This window comes from Uloborus diversus, chromosome 7, assembly GCF_026930045.1.
Source record: "Uloborus diversus isolate 005 chromosome 7, Udiv.v.3.1, whole genome shotgun sequence".
In the NCBI taxonomy this organism is placed as follows: domain Eukaryota; kingdom Metazoa; phylum Arthropoda; class Arachnida; order Araneae; family Uloboridae; genus Uloborus; species Uloborus diversus.
Window position 1 is genome coordinate 138,937,586 of NC_072737.1, and position 19,749 is coordinate 138,957,334.

The 19,749-nt window shown below is 33.8% G+C and overlaps 1 protein-coding gene across 1 annotated transcript in view; it reads left to right on the forward strand.

Moving 5' to 3' along the window:
- LOC129226909 (uncharacterized) overlaps positions 1–19,559 on the forward strand; it is a 111,982-nt gene extending 92,423 nt beyond the window's left edge. The window contains 6 exon segments of the mRNA XM_054861538.1: positions 2,573–2,823; positions 8,489–8,657; positions 12,219–12,303; positions 14,761–14,996; positions 17,427–17,537; positions 17,619–19,559. Coding sequence (XP_054717513.1) covers positions 2,573–2,823; positions 8,489–8,657; positions 12,219–12,303; positions 14,761–14,996; positions 17,427–17,537; positions 17,619–19,512 — 2,746 coding nt within the window. The 3' untranslated portion in view covers positions 19,513–19,559.
- The last annotated feature ends 190 nt before the right edge of the window (positions 19,560–19,749 follow it).

Consider the following 19,749-nt stretch of genomic DNA (forward strand, 5'->3'; position numbering starts at 1 on the left):
TTGAACTTTGATGAAATTACCAATGTCAAAGACAAAAAAGAACTGCAACGAACAATAAAATATTGGTCTGAAAGCCAATGTTGCATCACAACAAGGCATCTCAAAACTTTCTTCTTGGGCAAGGCAGTTGGTGAAATTTCGATTGAGAAGCTATGTGAAGCACTTACCGAGAGTAATTATCCATGAATAAATGTCTCATGCTTTCCTTTGGATGGTCCTTATGTTAATAAAAAGGTTTTTAGGTTGTTTGACCCTATTATCCTTGAGACACGAGAAAAAAGCCTAATAAATATTGGTACTTGCAGTATTCATACAATGCATGATGCGTATGTCAAAGCATTGCAGTATTTAGGTGAAGAAGCATCTGAACTTCTTCTTAGTACTTATAGCTATTTTGATGGTTGGCCTTCCCGTTAGGAGGACTTCGAAGAAGTGCAAGCTCAACTAAATACACCTCATCACAAGTTCCTGAAACACACAACTACCCATTGGCTTACTCTTGGACCTGCAGCAAACAGACTACTGGAACAGTGGGATGCTCTTCAGTATTATTTTTTTAAACATGTGCCTTTGAAAAAGAATTCAGCTATGCAATGCAGGTCATATAAAGCTGTTGCAAATGTTTTAAAAAGACCTTCTATAAAAACTGAGCTGCATTTTATCTTTTCATCTGCTGATTTGTTTATGCAGTTCACGAAACGCTTTCAATGCCAAGCGCCTATGATACACAAATTGTACCAAGAAATAGAGACCATTGTTCAAACTTTTATGGCTCGAGTTATAAAAGCCTCTGTCATAAAGAAAGTTGATTTTTCAAACGTAGACACGGATAAACTGTTTGCAGTTAGTAACAGACTACCTCTTGAAGATCTCGTTGTTAGTGGATAGGTGACAGATGAACTGTCAGAACTGAAAGAAAATGAAAAGGTTATGTTTTTAAGAGGTGTTAAAAAGTATTGTGTGACTGCATGCAAGTATGTAATAGAAAAAAGTTGCATATCAAACGGGTTACTGAAAAGTTTCAAATTTTTGGATCCAAAAGAGAGAAGTAAATCTAGTAGTTGTAAGGATTTGATAAAGATTACCAAAATCATGCCTTTTAATGTTCCACTCGATAGGTTGCAAGATGAATGGAAACTTTTGCAGCTGGAAAAAGATGATGAAGCATCCGAAAACAAAACCATTGATATCTACTGGCAGCAGCATATTTTAAAAAAGGACTCAACTTCCAATGTTCTAAAGTTTCCCAATGTTTTTAAGGTGATAAAAGCTTCACTTGCATTATCACATGGTAATGCTGACATTGAAAGACTATTTTTCATTTCAAAGCATCTTTTTGGTGAAAATAAGACAGCAAGGACTGAAAGATTTTCAAACAGCATACTTATAGTTAAAGACGCTGTAAAAGAATATCCTCATTTGCTTTCTTTACCAATTGGTCCAGAAATGATTAAATGTGCACAACAAGCACACGGAAATTACACAACATACATGGAGGAATGTAAAAGGAAAAAGGATTTGGAATTGAAACAGAAGCAAAAAGAAGAGCAAAAAAGAAAGGATTGTAAAGAAGAAACTAAAAAAATGGAAAAAAATTAAAACATCTATTCAAAGTGAAACTGTAGAAATCTTTACAAAAAGCATATAGGCTGTTTCGATAAAAGTCAGTAAAAAGAGATAATCCTTTTCTGTTTTTTGAGTTCTTAACAAATTGCTTTTGGTCACCTTTTAGTTACTTTTTTTGTCACCTTTGTTTTCAAATTTGTCACCTTTCTCACTTTTTTCAAAGGTCATCAGCAGTCCTCGGCCTGAAAATATTGGATATATATCAAAATATCGGATATTTTCGAACCCTGTTAAAACCTAATAAAGTTGATAATACATACTGCAAATAATATCAGATTATTTATTCATTAAAAATGTACTCAAAAAATGAGGAAACTGACCAAAAAAAGTATGCTTTTTTTCAAACAAATTTTAGTAATTAATTAGCACTTTCATTTATTTCTATTTCTGACCAGTGTTTAGTTGGAAAAAAATGTTTGGGCTCTGGGGAACTCACTTTGGAGTTTGGGGGTGTCTCACTAAAAGAAATAATGGTTTCAATCCGACTTACTATACATTTGCATTAAAAACCTAAACTTTGCCTTACATTTGCAATGAAAACCTAAATTTTGCAAGGAATTGAGTCTCCTTACTTACTAACTACAGCAGTAATTAACTTAAGTATTGTGCATTAACTTTTTTTTTTTTTAATTTTATCATGTAATTTCGTTTTATGGAGATTTAACCTCATAGAGTACTTTTTGTATATTTTTATGAATTAAAAGTTTCAATCACAAATTCTTTGCTCTGCGTCTTATCCTTTCAAAACCAGAACAATAGTAATGAGCGATTTTCCTCACCATTCTTTCCTCTTTTCACTTTTGTTTATTTAGTTCTAAACTTCTGAAAATCGTTGTATACTTATTGATATACTGTCCATGCCATTTCATTTAATCTGTATTTTATTTATTAGCGTGTACAACTTTTTGGTTTATTATGTTTCAAATTCATTTTTAATATTTTTCAGCGAGTCTGTTTCACCTTTGCAAAATATAAGTTCTACATGGCAAGTATGTGAAAGTTGGCTGAGAAAAAAACATAATGTGATAAGCAATTATGACCTAACTCCATCAGATGGACAGCTGTCTGGTACAGATAAACAAAATGATGATATTTTACTTGATGAATTCTCAATTGGAGACCCAGATAACCAAATGGAGGCAGTAGTTGAAAATATTGATGAAGTTAGTGCAGCAAGCAACTCTAATTTAACCACAGGTGTTAATTTCAACTATATAAAAAAATTTCTTTGTGTCTGTTTTTGAGCAATCACAATTGCTTATTGTTCTCACTGGACTGTTTTGATGTGCTGTCATTTTATTTTCCCGCCAGCACCCTCTGCAGCATCACCGTCAACCGGTTCCTCACGATGCTGCTCCTCTAGCGAAAACCGTCTCCAGGTTGCATCCATATGCTACACACATGCGCATACATACACAACTACACACACACATGCGCACACACAAATACATACACCCACATACACAAACACATACATACACACAAACAGACAGACACCTACACACAACTACCCATGCCCTCATGCCTACACACAGCTACACACACACTCGTCTCACTCATGACTGCACACAGACACAAACACATATGCCTACACACACATATACACATTCCCCACCACACACAAGCACTCATACACACAACTACCCATACGCTCATCATACCTGCACCCAGACACAAACACACATGCCTACACACTAGGGTGCACCTTATTTTTAAAGGTATGATTTTCTAACGGGGCACCCTCTCATTTTGTTCCTTTTGATGGAAAAAATTTTTTGATACCTCAGAAATTAAATTTGGACAATATTTAGAGGTTGCTACCACCGTTACAAAATAAGTCAAATCAAACTTTTTTTGCTTTTTTTTCCTGCATTGTATATTTCAATATTTATTATGTATGATTTCTTAATCATAAACTTTAATCAATGATAATTGATCTAAATATTGACATCAAGTTTATTTTACATTTTATTAAATCATGCTATTTAACTGTAACTGCAATCAACTCTCTACTTCTTATCCACAAGTTAGCTCATACGTCAATGTTTTCTTTCTTGACACGTGAATACTTATCAGTATTTTTTTTCCCGTGTAAATTCGTAAATTCATGTTCTGTTTAGTTGCTTACAATGTGAAATGTTATTTGCAGTTTAATATTTAAAATTTTAACTTTATTTAATTCTGGGTTTGGAGCTACAAGTTTTTAAATTCATCTTGGCGACAGCATCAAGTATCAACACAAGGAAACAAACATCTGTATGGCTAATAGGCCAAATGTCTGCCTCATTAAGCCATGTAAAACTTCCCTCAAAAAGGGAAACTATGAATTTGTTTTTCCGTTACAAACAAATTATGAAACAAAAAATTAGAATTGCTTGCCATTCAGCAACTTTAAATGTCATGAAAGTATGGGCTAAAGCTCGCAAACCAACAATATTAAAAAAACATGCGGTTAACAAAATAGAAAAACTCTTCCGAGAATGGGCAAATCTTAAAAAAAATAAAGAAAATAAGAAAAAGCGTTCTATTTCAACAATTGAAAGAGAAAATAGATGGAAATTTTCATTAGATGATTTGTTTGACATTGCTCATGCCAATGCTTTAAGCATGATTAGTATTGCAGAAGATAAAAAATTTCTTTTATCTCAACGTAAACCAGGACGCCAAGAAAAAATGGTTAACATTGATAGATTTTTAAGTAAAAAAGAGAAAGAACTTGAGAGAAAAGAAGAAATTTTGAGAAAAAAGATTTCTCGAGAAGAATCCGCAAAAGAAGCTCATGAAAGTGTAGCTGTTTTAGCCTCTTCTGAAAGTGAAAATGTTTCGACTGATTCTGAAGAACAAGAATTCACGATAGAAAAACTAAACGTTAAACGAGGCAGAAAAACGGTATTGAATAGCAAGTTGGCTGCAAGTCTGGATTTAGCGAAAGTTAGTGACCGAAATGCAGCACTAATTTTAACACCTGCAATACAAGTTTTGGGTTTAAACCCATTTGATTACAATGTTAATCCTTCCTCTATCGGGCGACAGCGAATCAAACACAGAAAAAAGATTGCTATCAGTTTAAAAAGAGAATTCAATCCGCAAGTTCCACTGTGTATTTCATTGGGATGGAAAATTATTGGAAGATATCACGGGACACGAAAAGGTTGACAGGCTGCCTAATTTTAGTATCAGGAGAGGAAGTTCAACAGCTCCTTGGTGTTCTGAAGTTATCTTCAGGAAAAGGTAAAGTTATTTCTGAAAAGGTGTATGAAGCTGCTAAATCATGGGATATCTGTGATCGCATAAAATTCATGGTGTTTGATACAACATCAGTTAATACAGGGATGAAAAATGGTGCTTGTATTCTTTTTCAGAATATGATGGCAAAAGATTTATTGTGGTTTGCGTGCCGTCACCACATTTTAGAACTATTATTAGAAGCTGTAATAAAGTTGGCTACAGGTGTATCAAGTAGTCCTGAAATTTCTTTGTTCAAACGTTTCCAAAACAAGTGGCTTTGTATGGACAAAACAGAACATGACACAGTTCTGACTGATGATGTTCTTAAATTTGAAGTAGCCGATATATCAGGAGACATCTTAGAATTTGCTAAACTTCAGTTGAAGGAATTTCAACCTCGTGATGATTACCGTGAACTGTTAGAACTTTGCATTATATTTTTAGGTGGAGATGTTGATTCGCAAAAATCTTTTAAAGCACCTGGAGCACTGCATAGAGCAAGATGGATGGCTAAAGCAATTTATGCTTTAAAAATATGGATGTCTAAAAAGCAATTTAAATTAACAAAAAAGGAGGAATGCTCGATATTAGATGTTTGTTTGTTTATTATTCGTATATATATATAAAAGCTTGGTATAGAGCTGCCCATGCTCCATTTGCACCCAGACTTGATCTTGAGCTGGTGAAAGACATTTTAACTTATAAGAAGAAAAATGCAACCATTTCAACTGCTGCTTTAAGTAAGCTTACTCGACATCTTTGGTACTTGTCAGAAGAGAATGTTGCTCTTGCTTTCTTTAATGCCTATGTTTCTGAAGAGACCAAGTCCAAAATGGTCTCTGCTTTAAAGAAACCAAAAGGAACAAATATTTTAATGAAACGATATTCAATGAATGTTGCTGAAATAGTTGAATTCCAAGAGAAAAATTTAGAGGATTTTGTTTCTGAAAATACATTAAGATTTTTCTCGATAAGTGGCCTTTCTACAAGCTTTCTTGGAAGGGATGTTATGGAATGGCCTTCAGATGATAATTACCATTCTGCAAAAGCTTATGTAGCTCACATACAAGTAACCAATGATCTTGCAGAGCGTGGTGTAGCTTTAATTGAAGAATACAACAAGCTAAATACAAATAACGAAGAGGAGAAACAATTTTTACTGCTCATAGTTCAGCAATATAGACAGAAATACACGGGGAGAAAAAAGGCAACATTGGTGAATGCAAAAGAGTGAAAGCGGAAACCAATGATAGGACTGATAACCGAAGCTTCGTCTTTTTTTTTTTTCATTTGACATTTCAAGATTACATGCACACCCGGAAATAATGCTTGTAATCTTATTATGTGTAAAAGAAGTACATATTTATGCCTTGTTTCTTTACTAAGCAACCCAATTTCATATTAATTTAAGATATGCCAGTCAATAAAAAGTAATTAATTTTTACACAATTTTTCCCAATAAACGTAAGTTTAATCACTGGTAGCACCATTTAAATTTTATTCAAATTCCAAAAAAAATTTATATGTTTGTTTTTTCATCAAAAGGAAGCAATTAAAAGGGTGCCCCTTAAGAAATTAAAAAAATTTTTAAAATGTGCATTATAAGACGCACCCTACTACACACACATACACATATTCCTACACACAAACACACATACCCCCCCCCCACACACACACACCTAAACACACACGCCTGCACACACACACACACTGTTGATTGCGAAAAACATAATTTGAATTCAAGAGGTTGAAATTCAAATTATTATTTTTTTTTTTTTTGTTGTATGTGTTATGTGCATAAAACATAGTCAGTTGAAGTAGCTCAGTTTGTTAGGACTGTTTAGAGGCAGGGCTGTCAAGTCTGAGTCAGGCTGCTTTTGGGCTCAAGAAGTTGTAAGTTGTCAGAACCATGCCTACTCCATATATAGTCATTTTTGTTTTTAATTATTACCGACACCCCTCATAATTTTTTCTATTGACAACCAGTTGGTTTAATTACTTGTATAACTTGGCTTCTTTTCATATTGCAGGATATAGTTTACAATGTACTTTTTAAATTTCCTCTTATTTTTCATTTGTAAAATTAAAAAACAAATTGATTTTTTGAAAAGCTTTCATATGCATGATTAACATAAAAGCATTGAAGAGTAAACACAACATTTAAATGAAATATACCGCCAGCTCAGTCATTCCAGCCGAGGACTTCAGTTTCGTTCTTATTAGCACTCATCAGCCTGGCATAGGAAGTGACTGAGCTGGAGGGGGAAAACCTCTAAAGGAAGCTGAGAGTGCCAAACAAACTGGTAGCTAATATAGAACTAGCACTGACCAGACAAGTGACCGAAGCAATGGTTTGGTTCAACTCGAGGATTGAAGGCAAGGCATGGTATTTTCAGTAAGTTACCGCCCTATAGCAAGTAGGAATAACCACAAAACTGCAGTCCTCGTCTGGAATGACTGATCTGGCGGTGTATTTCATGTATTTCTGCCTTAGCCCTGGCTATAGGGCATTAACTTACTGAAAACAACATTTAAGTTTTCTTTCTCTTTGCTTATGTAAATGCGCACATACACAATATTACAGCACATCCCATACACCAATGCTTTTATCAACATTTCACCTATTGCATGAAATTCACCGCCAGCTCAGTCATTTGCAGCCGAGGACTGCAGTTTCATGCTTATTAGCACTCAACAGCTCAGCATAGGAAAGTGACTGAGCTGGAGATGGAAAACCTCTTAAAGAAGCCAAGAGTGCCAAACAAACTGGTAGCTAATATAGAATTAGCACAGACCAGACGAGTGACCGAAGCAATGGTTCGGTTCAACTTGAAGATTGAAGTTGAGTGCTAATAAGCACGAAACTGCAGTCCTCGGCTGGAAATGACTGAGCTGGCGTTGAATTTCATGCATTTCTGCTTTAGCCCTTGCTAATGGGCGGTAATTTACTGAATATTTCACCTATTGTTTTTATAAAAAATAAAATGACCACTTATGAAAAGAAAGTGGTTGCTCAATTAAAAGTGTCTCAGCTATTAGCTTCTAACTAAAAGTGTGAGTTCATAGATCTAAACCATGGGCTAAAACCCTTTTTTTTTTAAAGTTATATTTTTGGTACTAGATGTGCTAACCTCAGTTCTTAGATTTTAATGTAATAGGTACTGTTCCGTAAGTTACCACCTTATAGCCAGGGCTAAGGCAGAAATACTTGATTTTTCAAGTATTTCTAGTATGTTTCTGCCTTAGCCCTGGCTGTAGGGCGGTAACTTACTGAACATACCATGCCTTGCCTTGAATCTTCAAGTTGAACATAACCATTGCTTTGGTCACTCGTGTGGTCAGTCCTAATTCTATATTAGCTACCAGTTTGGCACTCTTGGCTTCCTTAAGAGGTTTTCCACCTCCAGCTCAGCCACTTTCTAAGCCGGGCTGATGAGTGCTAATAAGCACGAAACTACTGTCCTCGGCGGGAATTGACTGATCTGGCGGTGTATTTCTAGTAGGTACTAATTTAGAAAATTTTAGCTACATGAAATTATGAAAGTGCAAAATGAGTGTACTTTTTTTTTTCATGTATTAAATATCACTTAAGATACATTTGATTGAAGAGAAAGTTTTTATTTTTTCTTGATAGGTACTCAAGAGAAAAATAGTTTGCTTTGTGATTCTGTCCCACAAGATGAGTACTTAAATGCACAGTTCCTATTTCCCACTTTACCTTCATTCTTCTACTATGCTGCTTGGTGGATACTTGTTGGTAACACTCTAGCTTCTGCATTTGTTACCCTTCAATATTCCTCAAGGTAAAATTCGGTGAACATTATTTCATGATTGTGGCAGTGAGAAGCAAAGGGATGTAAGTGGACTATTTAAAGTTTTGAGAAAAATAAAATTGAAATTCACTTCATAGGTCGACTTTCAAATTTGATCCTGCTGTATAGCAGCATCGATCAGGGAAGGACACTAGTTCTATCTCTTGTCGGGAAGCAAGGGAGAGGTTCTCTAACCATTTGTACAGGTTATCTCAAAATTTTTAATTTTGATACTTGCTTCTTTTGATTCTCACCGACTCAATGTATGAAAATTTTGTTTAGTTTCAAATCTTTTTTTTTTTAATTAATTGATGAAAATGTATTCAGTATTGCCAGGAAACCAGTAAAAATCTGAGAATTTCAGTGAACAAGGAGAAAAAATGAAAAATCTCAAAACTTTTGCATTTGAACACTTGTAAAGGCACCACACTAATCATATTGAATAATTTTGCATTTAATGAATAAGCATCCCATCATAATGGGATTTATCAATTTATGCACTGAATCATCAACGTTTCTAAAATAAAATAAGCACCGAAAAAATCCTAAATTTCGAGCAGTTTTCTGTGCTGTTAGTTTACTTTTGAATTGTTATGTTGTTTGAATTGTATCATTTCGAAAATTTTATTGTTGTATGATTTAGACACCTCTGTATAAAATGGATGAAAGCTATAGGTTTTACCAATTTTCAGTAAAGATATATTGCTCAAATTTTCATTGTTAAACTGCACTATTTTTCATCTTAAAATACTTACAGCAGTGGCACAGAAAGGAGGGGGGTTGGGGGTGAAAACGCCCCCCAGAACCATTGGATTTAACATAATTGCAAATTCTAATACAGTAGCTTACGCATATGAAAGGGCTGTTTTGATCAAAAAGACCGCTTCAGAAAATATTTTTGATCAAAAAACGCCCCTAGAAGATATTTTTCATCAAAAAATCCCTCCAGAAGGTATTTTTCATCAAAAAAAAAAAAAAAACTCCGGAAGGTATTTTTTATCAAAAAGAAACCCTCTAGAAAGTACTTTTGATCAAAACTGCCTCCAGAAGGAATTTTTCCTCAAAAACCCCCTCCAGAAGGTATTTTTCTTCATAAAACCCCCTCCAGAAGGTATTTCTGGCTGCACTAGTAACTTACAGTAATACGTATTTGTTTCTTATGGGTTGAAACTGAAAATTTTTAAATCATTTTTATGCATTCCCATGTGAAAAGAAATCAACTGGTTTCATTACAGCAGTCATCTGAGTTTTATCTGAGTGAAATTTTTTCTGCCAACACAACTCCAAGAAATATATGAATAGTAATATTATTGTATTAAATGGAAAGGCAGCTTCCTTACTAGAATAAAATTAAATGTAGAAATAGAAGAGAAAAAATTCTTCTAAACAGGCTTATCACTGACTGTTACATTACGCAACAAAAACTATTTCTCATGATGCTTGAATCATCTCCAATGTGTTCTCAGTGCAAAGTAACAGATACAGTTAATCATCATATTCAACAATGCAGTAAATTTTGCAGGGCAAGAATCAATTTGATTAACATTATCCCTCCTGAGTTTTCTCATTTGACAACAGATTTTCTGGATTCACATCTTTTATCGCTGGATGGTGTTCCATTGGCAATTTCTTTGTTTTTTGTGTAACTTTGGCCTCTTTTGTATGTTATCTCCTCCGTCACCGTACAGCTCCATCTTTTGATGCAAATTAAAACTCTTAAAGTACAAAGGCGCATAAGTATACAGTCCTCTTTCAATATATGAGCTGAATGGCTCATCGATTAGAAGATAGAAGAAATGAGAACTTATTGATTCCAAATAAATTTACTTATGAATAGAGTGCTGAACATGGGACCATTCTTTGGAACATAGAACCAGTGGCATACTCAGCATGGGTGACACTCAGGGCGGTAATTTGTGATGTTACCCCCTCCCCCTACAAACGCTAAAAAGAAAACTTTAATGTTCTATGAAAACATGAAATACATACAATTTTCAGAAACAATTACATTTGTTTTATAACAAAATTTTAAGTGGGCTAATGCACAAAAGACAGATAAATGAACGCTTTTTATGTAACTTGCCCTAGACATAAATGTGCTTGCCGTTGAGAGGTCAAAGAAGTAAAGGTGTGTATGAAATTGATGGCTCTTAAATAATTACTTCAAATGTATCTCAAACACAGGGTAATATAATGGGATTCAGTTTTTTGGTATAAGAGGAAGTCGCTACTAGATTTAAGTATTGACTGAACCTAATCCTGCGTATAGTGTTCACTCAATGACGTGGGGTGGGGAGAATGAGGGTGTCAGGGGGTTTACCCCCCAGAAAATTTTAAAATTTGTTGTCTTAAAAACAGGGTTGGCTTTCTGCCGGCAGAAACTAGTTTTTGCCGTGCCAGTGGCAGAAACTGGTTATAACCGGTAAAAACCGGCAGAAACTGGCAATAACTTAAAAGTGTCTTTAAGAACTTTAACTTTACTTAACTTTTAAAGTAATTACTGAATGATATTTGTTTAAATAAACTGAGATATCAAACTTCATTTCATCATAGTAAAAAATAAAATCCTATGCTAATTCCCTCGATTTAGTTTCGAAAGGAAACTTTTCCACTGCAGATGGTTGTAACATTTGCATTAATCTAACAAAGGACAAAAATCATGGGTTCTTAGGCAAGAGGAGTGACACACAGAATTAAACAGGCATTACTGATAGTAATTTGCTCGCTTTATATGTTTCATCAAAATTGCTTGTGATTGAAATCATCATGTGCTTCAAGAAGAAAGTGTCAGAATTTTACTTGCGAATATTAACCTAATGTCACAGCTTTGCAAAACAAATTGGCCCCATTTCTCGAAACTTATTTTTCCAGTTAAATTTTTACCACTTTCCCAGTTATTAGATGGTGGACCAGTTTGAAAAAATATATAATAGATGAAAGTTTCACGAACATTGTTTGTTCCTTGATGCATTGCCTACTAACTCTTCTGTAGCAAGAATATTCTTAAGTTTCTTGTTTGTTCACATTAAATTGAGAAAACTGTTTGGATTTTTGAAACCACCTTTTCCAAGAGGCAACTGCAGGGTCCAAACAATGTAACATTTGTTGCAATGTAACAATTGATTGTGCTTTAGTTAGCAATTAATTATTTTTTCCATGTATTTTCCACTGTGTGTCAATAATTAATTTTCTTTTCATTTTGTGAGTTTTTGCCAGTTTCTGCCGCAAATGTGGCAGAAACTGGTTTTTGCCGTGCCGGTTCTAACCGGTTTCTACCAGTGGTTTTAACCGCCTTGGCAGAAACTTGCCAACCCTGCTTAAAAATGCATTTTAACTTCATATTTTTCAAAAACTTGCAATTCCTATTTAGGTATCACGCTCCAGATGGTGACATATGGTCACTGCATAGAACATAAAATATTTTTAAGCAAATAATCATGTTCATTAGATACTTATCCTTATTTTTATTTAACTAACATATCTTTGTTAATCTGTAACGTAAGAAACTTTTTGTGCCAAATTTTATTGAAAACTTGAAAAAAATTTTATTAGATTTTCAACATCGTTTTGCATTTATTGGCTTCAGTGTGTCTTCATTGCTGTGCTTTGCTCTTGTTTGATGATAACACCAATTTTGGTAAGTAGTTCTGAATTTTTAGCATGAGTCAAATTTGAAATGTTCATAATTTTCAATCTACATTATGTGTCAGAGCTACCAACTTGTAGGATTCGCCCATACAGTGGTGTAACTTTAATTGGATTGTACGAATAGTTGTTTATTTTGTATGTTATGCAGTAAAAGCTAGTCAAACATAAAAATAACTATAATTTAGTTAACTTTTCAGTTTTTTTAACAGTTTTATCAGCTTAAAAGAAACCATACCATTAACACACGCATTAAAAAGTACATGCGCTGCACTGTTGTGCTATTTCACAGTAATTTCTTTTTGTGTAATTTTAGTTTGTTGAAGTCAAAATAGTATTCATAACTATAAAAATTTGAAGGTCTTTTAGTCCTGGAGTAAGGTACATAATTTTGCCCTCTGTTTTGTATATGAAATCAATATTGCTCATATAATCTCTTTCCTTCCACAAACTGCTTAAAATGTTAAAGTAGGGGTCACAGTACCTTTCAAACATTTTTTTTAAATTTAAGTAAATTTTATATTTCTTTGAAACCGTAACATACATACCTATTTCTTAATCAATAATTTATTTTCAAAATTTTAAAATATTGCCTACTTTTTTTTAAAGTTCTAAAAATTGAAAAATTTTCAATTTTTTAAAATTTTTAAGGTTTTTTTTATTTTTGCACTAATTAAAAAAAGTTTTTTGCTAAACGATCACTATAATCATCTCTAAAAATCTGTGCATTCATTTGCTTATGAGTTTATTAGAAAATTTTCTGTGATTAATTATGTAAAAAATCAAAGTTTTTTTTTTTTAATTTGGTTTTTAAAAGTTTAACATGCTCTAAACATTTGAGTAATTTATAAAATGCTTATCCAATGCAATGTTTTGTCAAATATGTTATCCCCAATTGCAAAAAGTATAACTTTAAAATTGTATCTTTAATAGAAACAAAACCTTAGGGATTCTAATGACATGACAACACAAAAAAACGATCATTGAGAAAAAGCAATTTAAAGTTTTTCTTTTGCATAAGAACACATAGCAAGCATGGCCCAAAACCACGCATAACTTTTTAAACATTTGAACTAAAGCAATGAAACTTTTCCCCTGTGTTCAGAATAGTTTTTAGTTTTGGGGAAATAAGCGATAAAACATTTTTTGATCCTTTCATCATTTTTGAGATACTGTAACCCCTTAAAGTAAACTCTCTAATGCTCCTTAAAAATGGTCTGTTTTATTTTTATGTATATAGAAAGAAGTTTTTTGTTCTAATAGATTCATTACCTAAATATGTAAGTAAATTGTCCTAATTTTCAACTTTCCAGGTTGGAAGCTATGGCATGGCTTTTATTCTGTCTATTTTTTGAAATTTTGAATATGTGTCAAATTTTGTAATCTTATAATTTATTAGCCTTTATGACTCATCTGTGATAATGACTGTATCAGGAAAACTTGATTTTTGCTGCTTCAATAATTGCACGATTGGTCTTCTTTTTCACTCCCCTTCCCCCCCCCCCCAGTTGGGCAACCCTGTGAACCAAACAAGCTAAATCATTGTAAAGTGCAATTACATCATGACAAACAAGGAACTTGACGGGCTCAACAATACTCCTTGTATTACAAAGTATTTATGAGGGAAACAGTATTTTGAAGTCATAAAATGATAGAAATTTTAGGACATCCATATTTTATTCGTAAAAGCTTTTTTTTTCTTTCTTTTTTTTAAAAAAAGTTATCAGTCTTGTTTATGTTTTGTCCGTCATAGTATGCTGAATGCTATGGGTGAATGGGTGGTCTATGTCGAAGAATATGATTATAACAGCTAAGAAACAAAGAGAAAAAAGTTAAGGATTTGAACTTGTATGATTGAGTTCACAGAAAGACTTTGCAAGCCCGTAGTTGGATTACTTTTATTTGATATTAAAGATTACCCAGCTAAGAATTCATTGCCCGAAATGAGAAATTTTTTGCAAGTCATTTTTTCGTTTATTTGCTATTTTTTCTAAAGAACAACAATGCAAATTTCCACTGTAAAAGCAGTTTCATTAAATTTTTGGTTCAATTACCCTAAAAATTCATACCTAACTTCATGATGTTACTCCTAATGTAGTTGCTGTTATGTGCCATCGAATATTCAGAATGCATTATTTCCAAAAAGCGTCCGCACTTTTTGGTCACAACTCAAGCCCCTCAATCAGGGGAGACAGGAGGAGACAATTGCCCTCCCCCCAGCTTTAAGCAATTAATGTATTTACATATATGTGGGTATGGTTTTTGTTGTTTTTCGACAGAACATACACTGAGTATATGTCCTTTGACCCCTCCTTTCCTTGGAAAAATTTGAAAGGCCATACCTGCCAGTATTGTTCGTATGGATGTATATATTGTGTATTCGATTATGTTTCTGTTGTACTTTGTGATATATAGAACTAATTTTTTCTCCCTATTTTTAATATTTCAGATTTTTTTGATGGTGTTCATATATTCCATAAAATGCCATTATCTATCCAAAGTACAAGTACCTCGTTCTTCTGAAGATTCCAGTAGCAATAAAGCGCAAAGTTGGTATTTTGGAAGTCAACCAAGTTTTGCTAGAATGGAGTATTTCAAGAAATACTTGAGACCACCAAGGGAGCAAATTTTGGAACAGTTTAGGAGATATTGCATTAAAGAAAAAATAATGTTTTCTTTCTACAGGTTGGCATTTTTAGTATAATTTATTTTATTTTACTTGTTTTCAATTGTATTTATTGGCCAACTGCAGCCATGTGAAAAGACCTTCTTTGCATTTCGATGTTGTACATGATAAGCTTACACAGAACTAAGCATGCTTTAAAAAAATTCCAAAGCCTGTATACTTGTTTTTGAAATTATTAAGCTTTGTGAAAAGTCAAATTGATGCTTAGCTAAACTGAAAATAAATGTTGTTGTTGTCTTGTGCCAGTCAATCTGGCAAAGTTGGGGTGCTCTGCTGTTACATTTTCCCAACTGTATCGTAATTGGGTGCAACGTCCAACTTTTCTTAAGAAAGATATTAATGTATTAGAAAGGGTTCAAAGGCGGGCTACAAGGCTAATAAATGGACTTTCTCATTTAGACTACGATTCCAGGCTTAGAATACTAAAAATATACAGTATTGAGCAAAGAAGAGACCGAGGGGACATGATTCAGTTGTATAAATTTATTAAAATGAAAAATGTTATGGGGCTAAAGTTTAGCACTGAAAACAGGACAAGGGGTCATTGTTTCAAGCTATTTAAATCTCAGGCTAACTTGGATATTAGGAAAAATAATTAATTTAGCAGGGTAGTGGAACCTTGGAACAGCTTACCGGAAGAGGTGGTAATGAGCAAGGGAGTAGACAGTTTTAAGAGGGCCATTGATCTTCACTGGGGATTGTAAATTGACTAGGACCAGCCTAGCTGGGCCCAGAGCCTGTTGCTGGTCGTCACTTTTGTATTTGTATTTCCACATTACACACCTGCCATAAGAACACGTTTATAGGATAGGCAACCATATACAACACAACACATTTGCACAAAGTAAGAGCAAAGACAGGAGAGAGAAAAGACCATATATCCAGGGAGTGCCGGGATTTCAACTAATGACCTTCTCATGACAGTCAGACTTCTCTGATCACTATACAAGGTGACTGACACTGGAATTAAATGAATAAGTGTGACAATTAAAGCCCCGATGTAAATTATGTTTTTGTAAAAATTTTGTTTCAGAATAAGCAAGCCATTAAATATGCTAATGTATATGAGGCTATGAGAAGCAAAGGGATGTACGTGAGAATAAAAATTTCGAGATAACCTGTACAAATGGTGAGAGAACCTCTCCTCTGTTTTGGAGCAAGAGATAGAATTAGTTCAGTTGGACCCCGATTTAACGAACCTTTATTTAACGAATTTCGCGATTTAGCGAATTTTTATTTTCCTCCAACTAAAATGAAAGCAAAATTCCAAATTTAACGAATAATAGACTTCAAATGAAAAAATCATTTGAACTGCCAAAAAAAATATTTTTTTTTTGTCCATTTCAGTTAGGAAATATCTGATTGTTTTTCAAAAGACATATCCATATTGTCCAAAGCAGAAAAACAGTTTTATTGGAATCTGCTATTTTCAAAGGATGAGGGGTCAACCAATGAATAGCGATTCTGATGCAGAAAGCCGTAATGAAACTCCCCTTAAAACTGTTACTTTTTCAAATGCCTTACATGGCCTGGAAATTAAAACCGTATCTCATGCTTCATGCAGCAGGTTGTAAATTGGCACAGTGTTTTCTACTCTCCATAAAGTCGAAAGAGAACCATTTCAAGCCGAGTATCAAGGAAATAGTCAAACATCTATTATTCAGATCTTTAAAATTTCAAATTAACTAGTGTGTAATAATTTGTGGAAGGCTGAACAAAAAATTTACGCTTTCTTCCTTTAGATATTTATGCGCTATTGCTTATTAGGACTTATAGATAAAATAAGTCTAAATGCTATTTTTTTCCACACCCTGATATTACAAATAACCCCGATTTAATGTACAAAAGTTTGTCCCAATGAATTCGTTAAATCGGGGTCCGACTTTATTTCTAATAAGTGCTACTGTACGGCAGGATTTACAAAACAATTTCAATGAAAGCCTACCTTGGAACTGAACTTCAAATACTTTTTTCTTAAAACTTTAAAAAATCCACTTCCATCCCTTTGCTTCTCACTGCCACATGTATGTATTTTTATCATAATTTGTGTAGAATTTCAAACATACATGCTTTCAGTTTGTGTTTCTCTGACTGGCCCGGATCTGCATACCCGCAGACCGCGCAGTGCGGGGGGGGGGGGGGATAATAAGGAAAGTAACATTCTGATTGCGTCTGCTTGTTGATAATAACAAGAGTTATTTCTTTTTATGTCAATGATTATTAAATCATCAAGTAAGTCTCTGCCAGTTAAAACAATTGCTCGGTGCATTAGGAGCAAGAGCGACCCTCCCTCTTTTTAAATTGCCATGATAAGACTTCTTACTGTGGGGTAATTTTTTACTAATTTCTTGCTTGTACTTGTAAGTGTTGATGTTGTCCATTTTTGATTAACGTTTTTCAAAAATAGAGTTTTCAACTCTTTTTTATAGCGAAACTTCACAGTTTTTGTTCATTTTTGTCCTACTGCTGTTCCTGATGTTGCCTGAAGATACAAATGAGCGGTATCAACATCGAAGAGCAATTCAAAATGCATTTTCAAAGTATGGGCATTATTAATTTTAAAAAATGCTTATTTATCAAATTTTTAAAAAGAGAATAATATCCAATCATATTTTTTCTAGGCCAAAGAATTTCTTTTGGAAACATGCACATCATTCCAAAGAAGCAGTTTGGAACTGGCTTGAAAAAGACTTTTTGAATGGCTTTTATGGATCTACAGATTCCTTTTATGATGATCAAGAGTATGGTATAGAATTTTCGACAAGCTCAAGACTAGTTGGAACTAGCATCTTAAAATATTACAACAGTTCTTCTAGTTGTGGTGCTCTGTGTTCTAGTGTCTTTGGTGATGGTCAACATGTTCGCAATGATAGCCATAGACACAATTTTCATGAAGAAAAGTTGCTGGATGGCAGTTATGGCCAATACTTCATTTCAAGGTCATCCAACTTGAGTAGTGTTAAATTTGATGGCATGGATCAAATTCAAAATCTCGTAAATTGGTTAAACCTACCATCTGTGGCAGCTTCCATAGAGTTCATGCTTTTTAATCCAGTTTTTTCGTTACTTACGTCTGTTTCATTTTTGTTAGAAGCATCCCCGCAAGGAACGATCACAATGCATCTCGATACACCATCAGTAAAATTAAGTGACATTACAAACACTTCGTACCATTTAAAATTTATAGTTCTTCTAATTTATTTTTATGTGACTGCATTTAAGTGCAAAAATCATTTGTGGAAAATTCTTAAAAACAAGTCAGAGTACCAAAAGGACAAGTGGAATTTTCATGAATGCACATTTTTGGGTACTTCAATTCTGTATATCGTTTTCTATGTTTGTTACTTACTTGAATTTAATCACACTGTTAATAAGCTCAAAGTAACGCAACTCGAGTTGAACATTGACATCGAAAGAATCATTTACTTTGAAACGGCGATCAGATCATTTAATGCCATTCTGGTATTTTTACATTTAATTCGCTCGTTTAAGATCTTGTGCTTTAGTTCAAGGTTGCAAAGAATACTGAAGAAATTGAGCTGTTCTTGGAGGGAAATTTGTACGCTATTTTTCGTATTGTTAGTGCTTACTTTCATTTTAAATATAGTTGCTAAACAATGTGCATTCATGGACACTATTTCTCCTCACCCTTTGCTCATTTGCCTCAAGAGCATTGATTCGCTGTTTCCGGATCACAGCAGGAGTGAAATTTTGCATTCTGAAAGCATCATTCGTAGAAGTTTATATTTCTTCATATCGTTATTTATACTCATCATCCATGTTTATTTGTTTTCATTCATAAGATCTGTTTTGATTACGTACCGTGGCGCAAAGATGCAAAGCTATGAAAAAATCCGCATTAAAGACAGTGTGCAGATGATCAAGAGAAGATGTCTCCAGCATTTTCAACCGCATACTCCTCAAATTGTGGATGAGGCTGATTTCGAACTTCCTGTAGACTTTTTGTTAATGAAATTGGAAAGGATTGCTGACATATTGGTTGCAAAAGCTGATGTTCTCTTTCCTAATCAAGATGAAAGCTACAAGAACGAGATTTGTGACACTTTTATTACCGAAATTTTGGAAGATTTCACAATGCCTTGTGTGCAAGAGACGGAAATGCCTCTAAAATCTGAAACTGATGAAAAGAAAGATCTAGATATTATTTTTCAAGACTGTGGTGCTTTAAATATTGAAAAAGTGCAATGTAGATTAATAGCTACAATGCCTAGGCAAAGTAAACCGAAACCACGAGCATATTTGCCTACAAGTTTTCACTCTTCACTCAATTCTGAAAGACGATTTAAAAATAATTCGGGAACGATTGATGTTTCTGTTTTCTCACAACATAAAATCAGAAAAACCTATCCACTTTTTCATATTGATTCAGATTCATCATCTCAAACTTCTTCAGACCAGAAGAAAAACTCTTTTAATAATTGCTCAATCAGAAAAACAAAATCACGAGGTAAAGGAAAAAGTGATGTATTGGATGTTTTTTGTGATAGCACATAAGATGTGCCAGTTGTTTTTAACTTTATTTTTATGTCATTAAATTGATTTTTTTTTACTGGAATTGTTATTTCATTGTATTTTTAGAGATTTATCAATTGTCTATAGCTCTGCACTTCTCAACCAGTGGCAGACCAACACCAGTTCATGAAAAAATTTGACCATTCCACAGAGACTTTTGCTCGTCCATGTTATAAAATTTCCTTGATGGAAAAAAGAAGGAAGAAAAGGAAAACACCA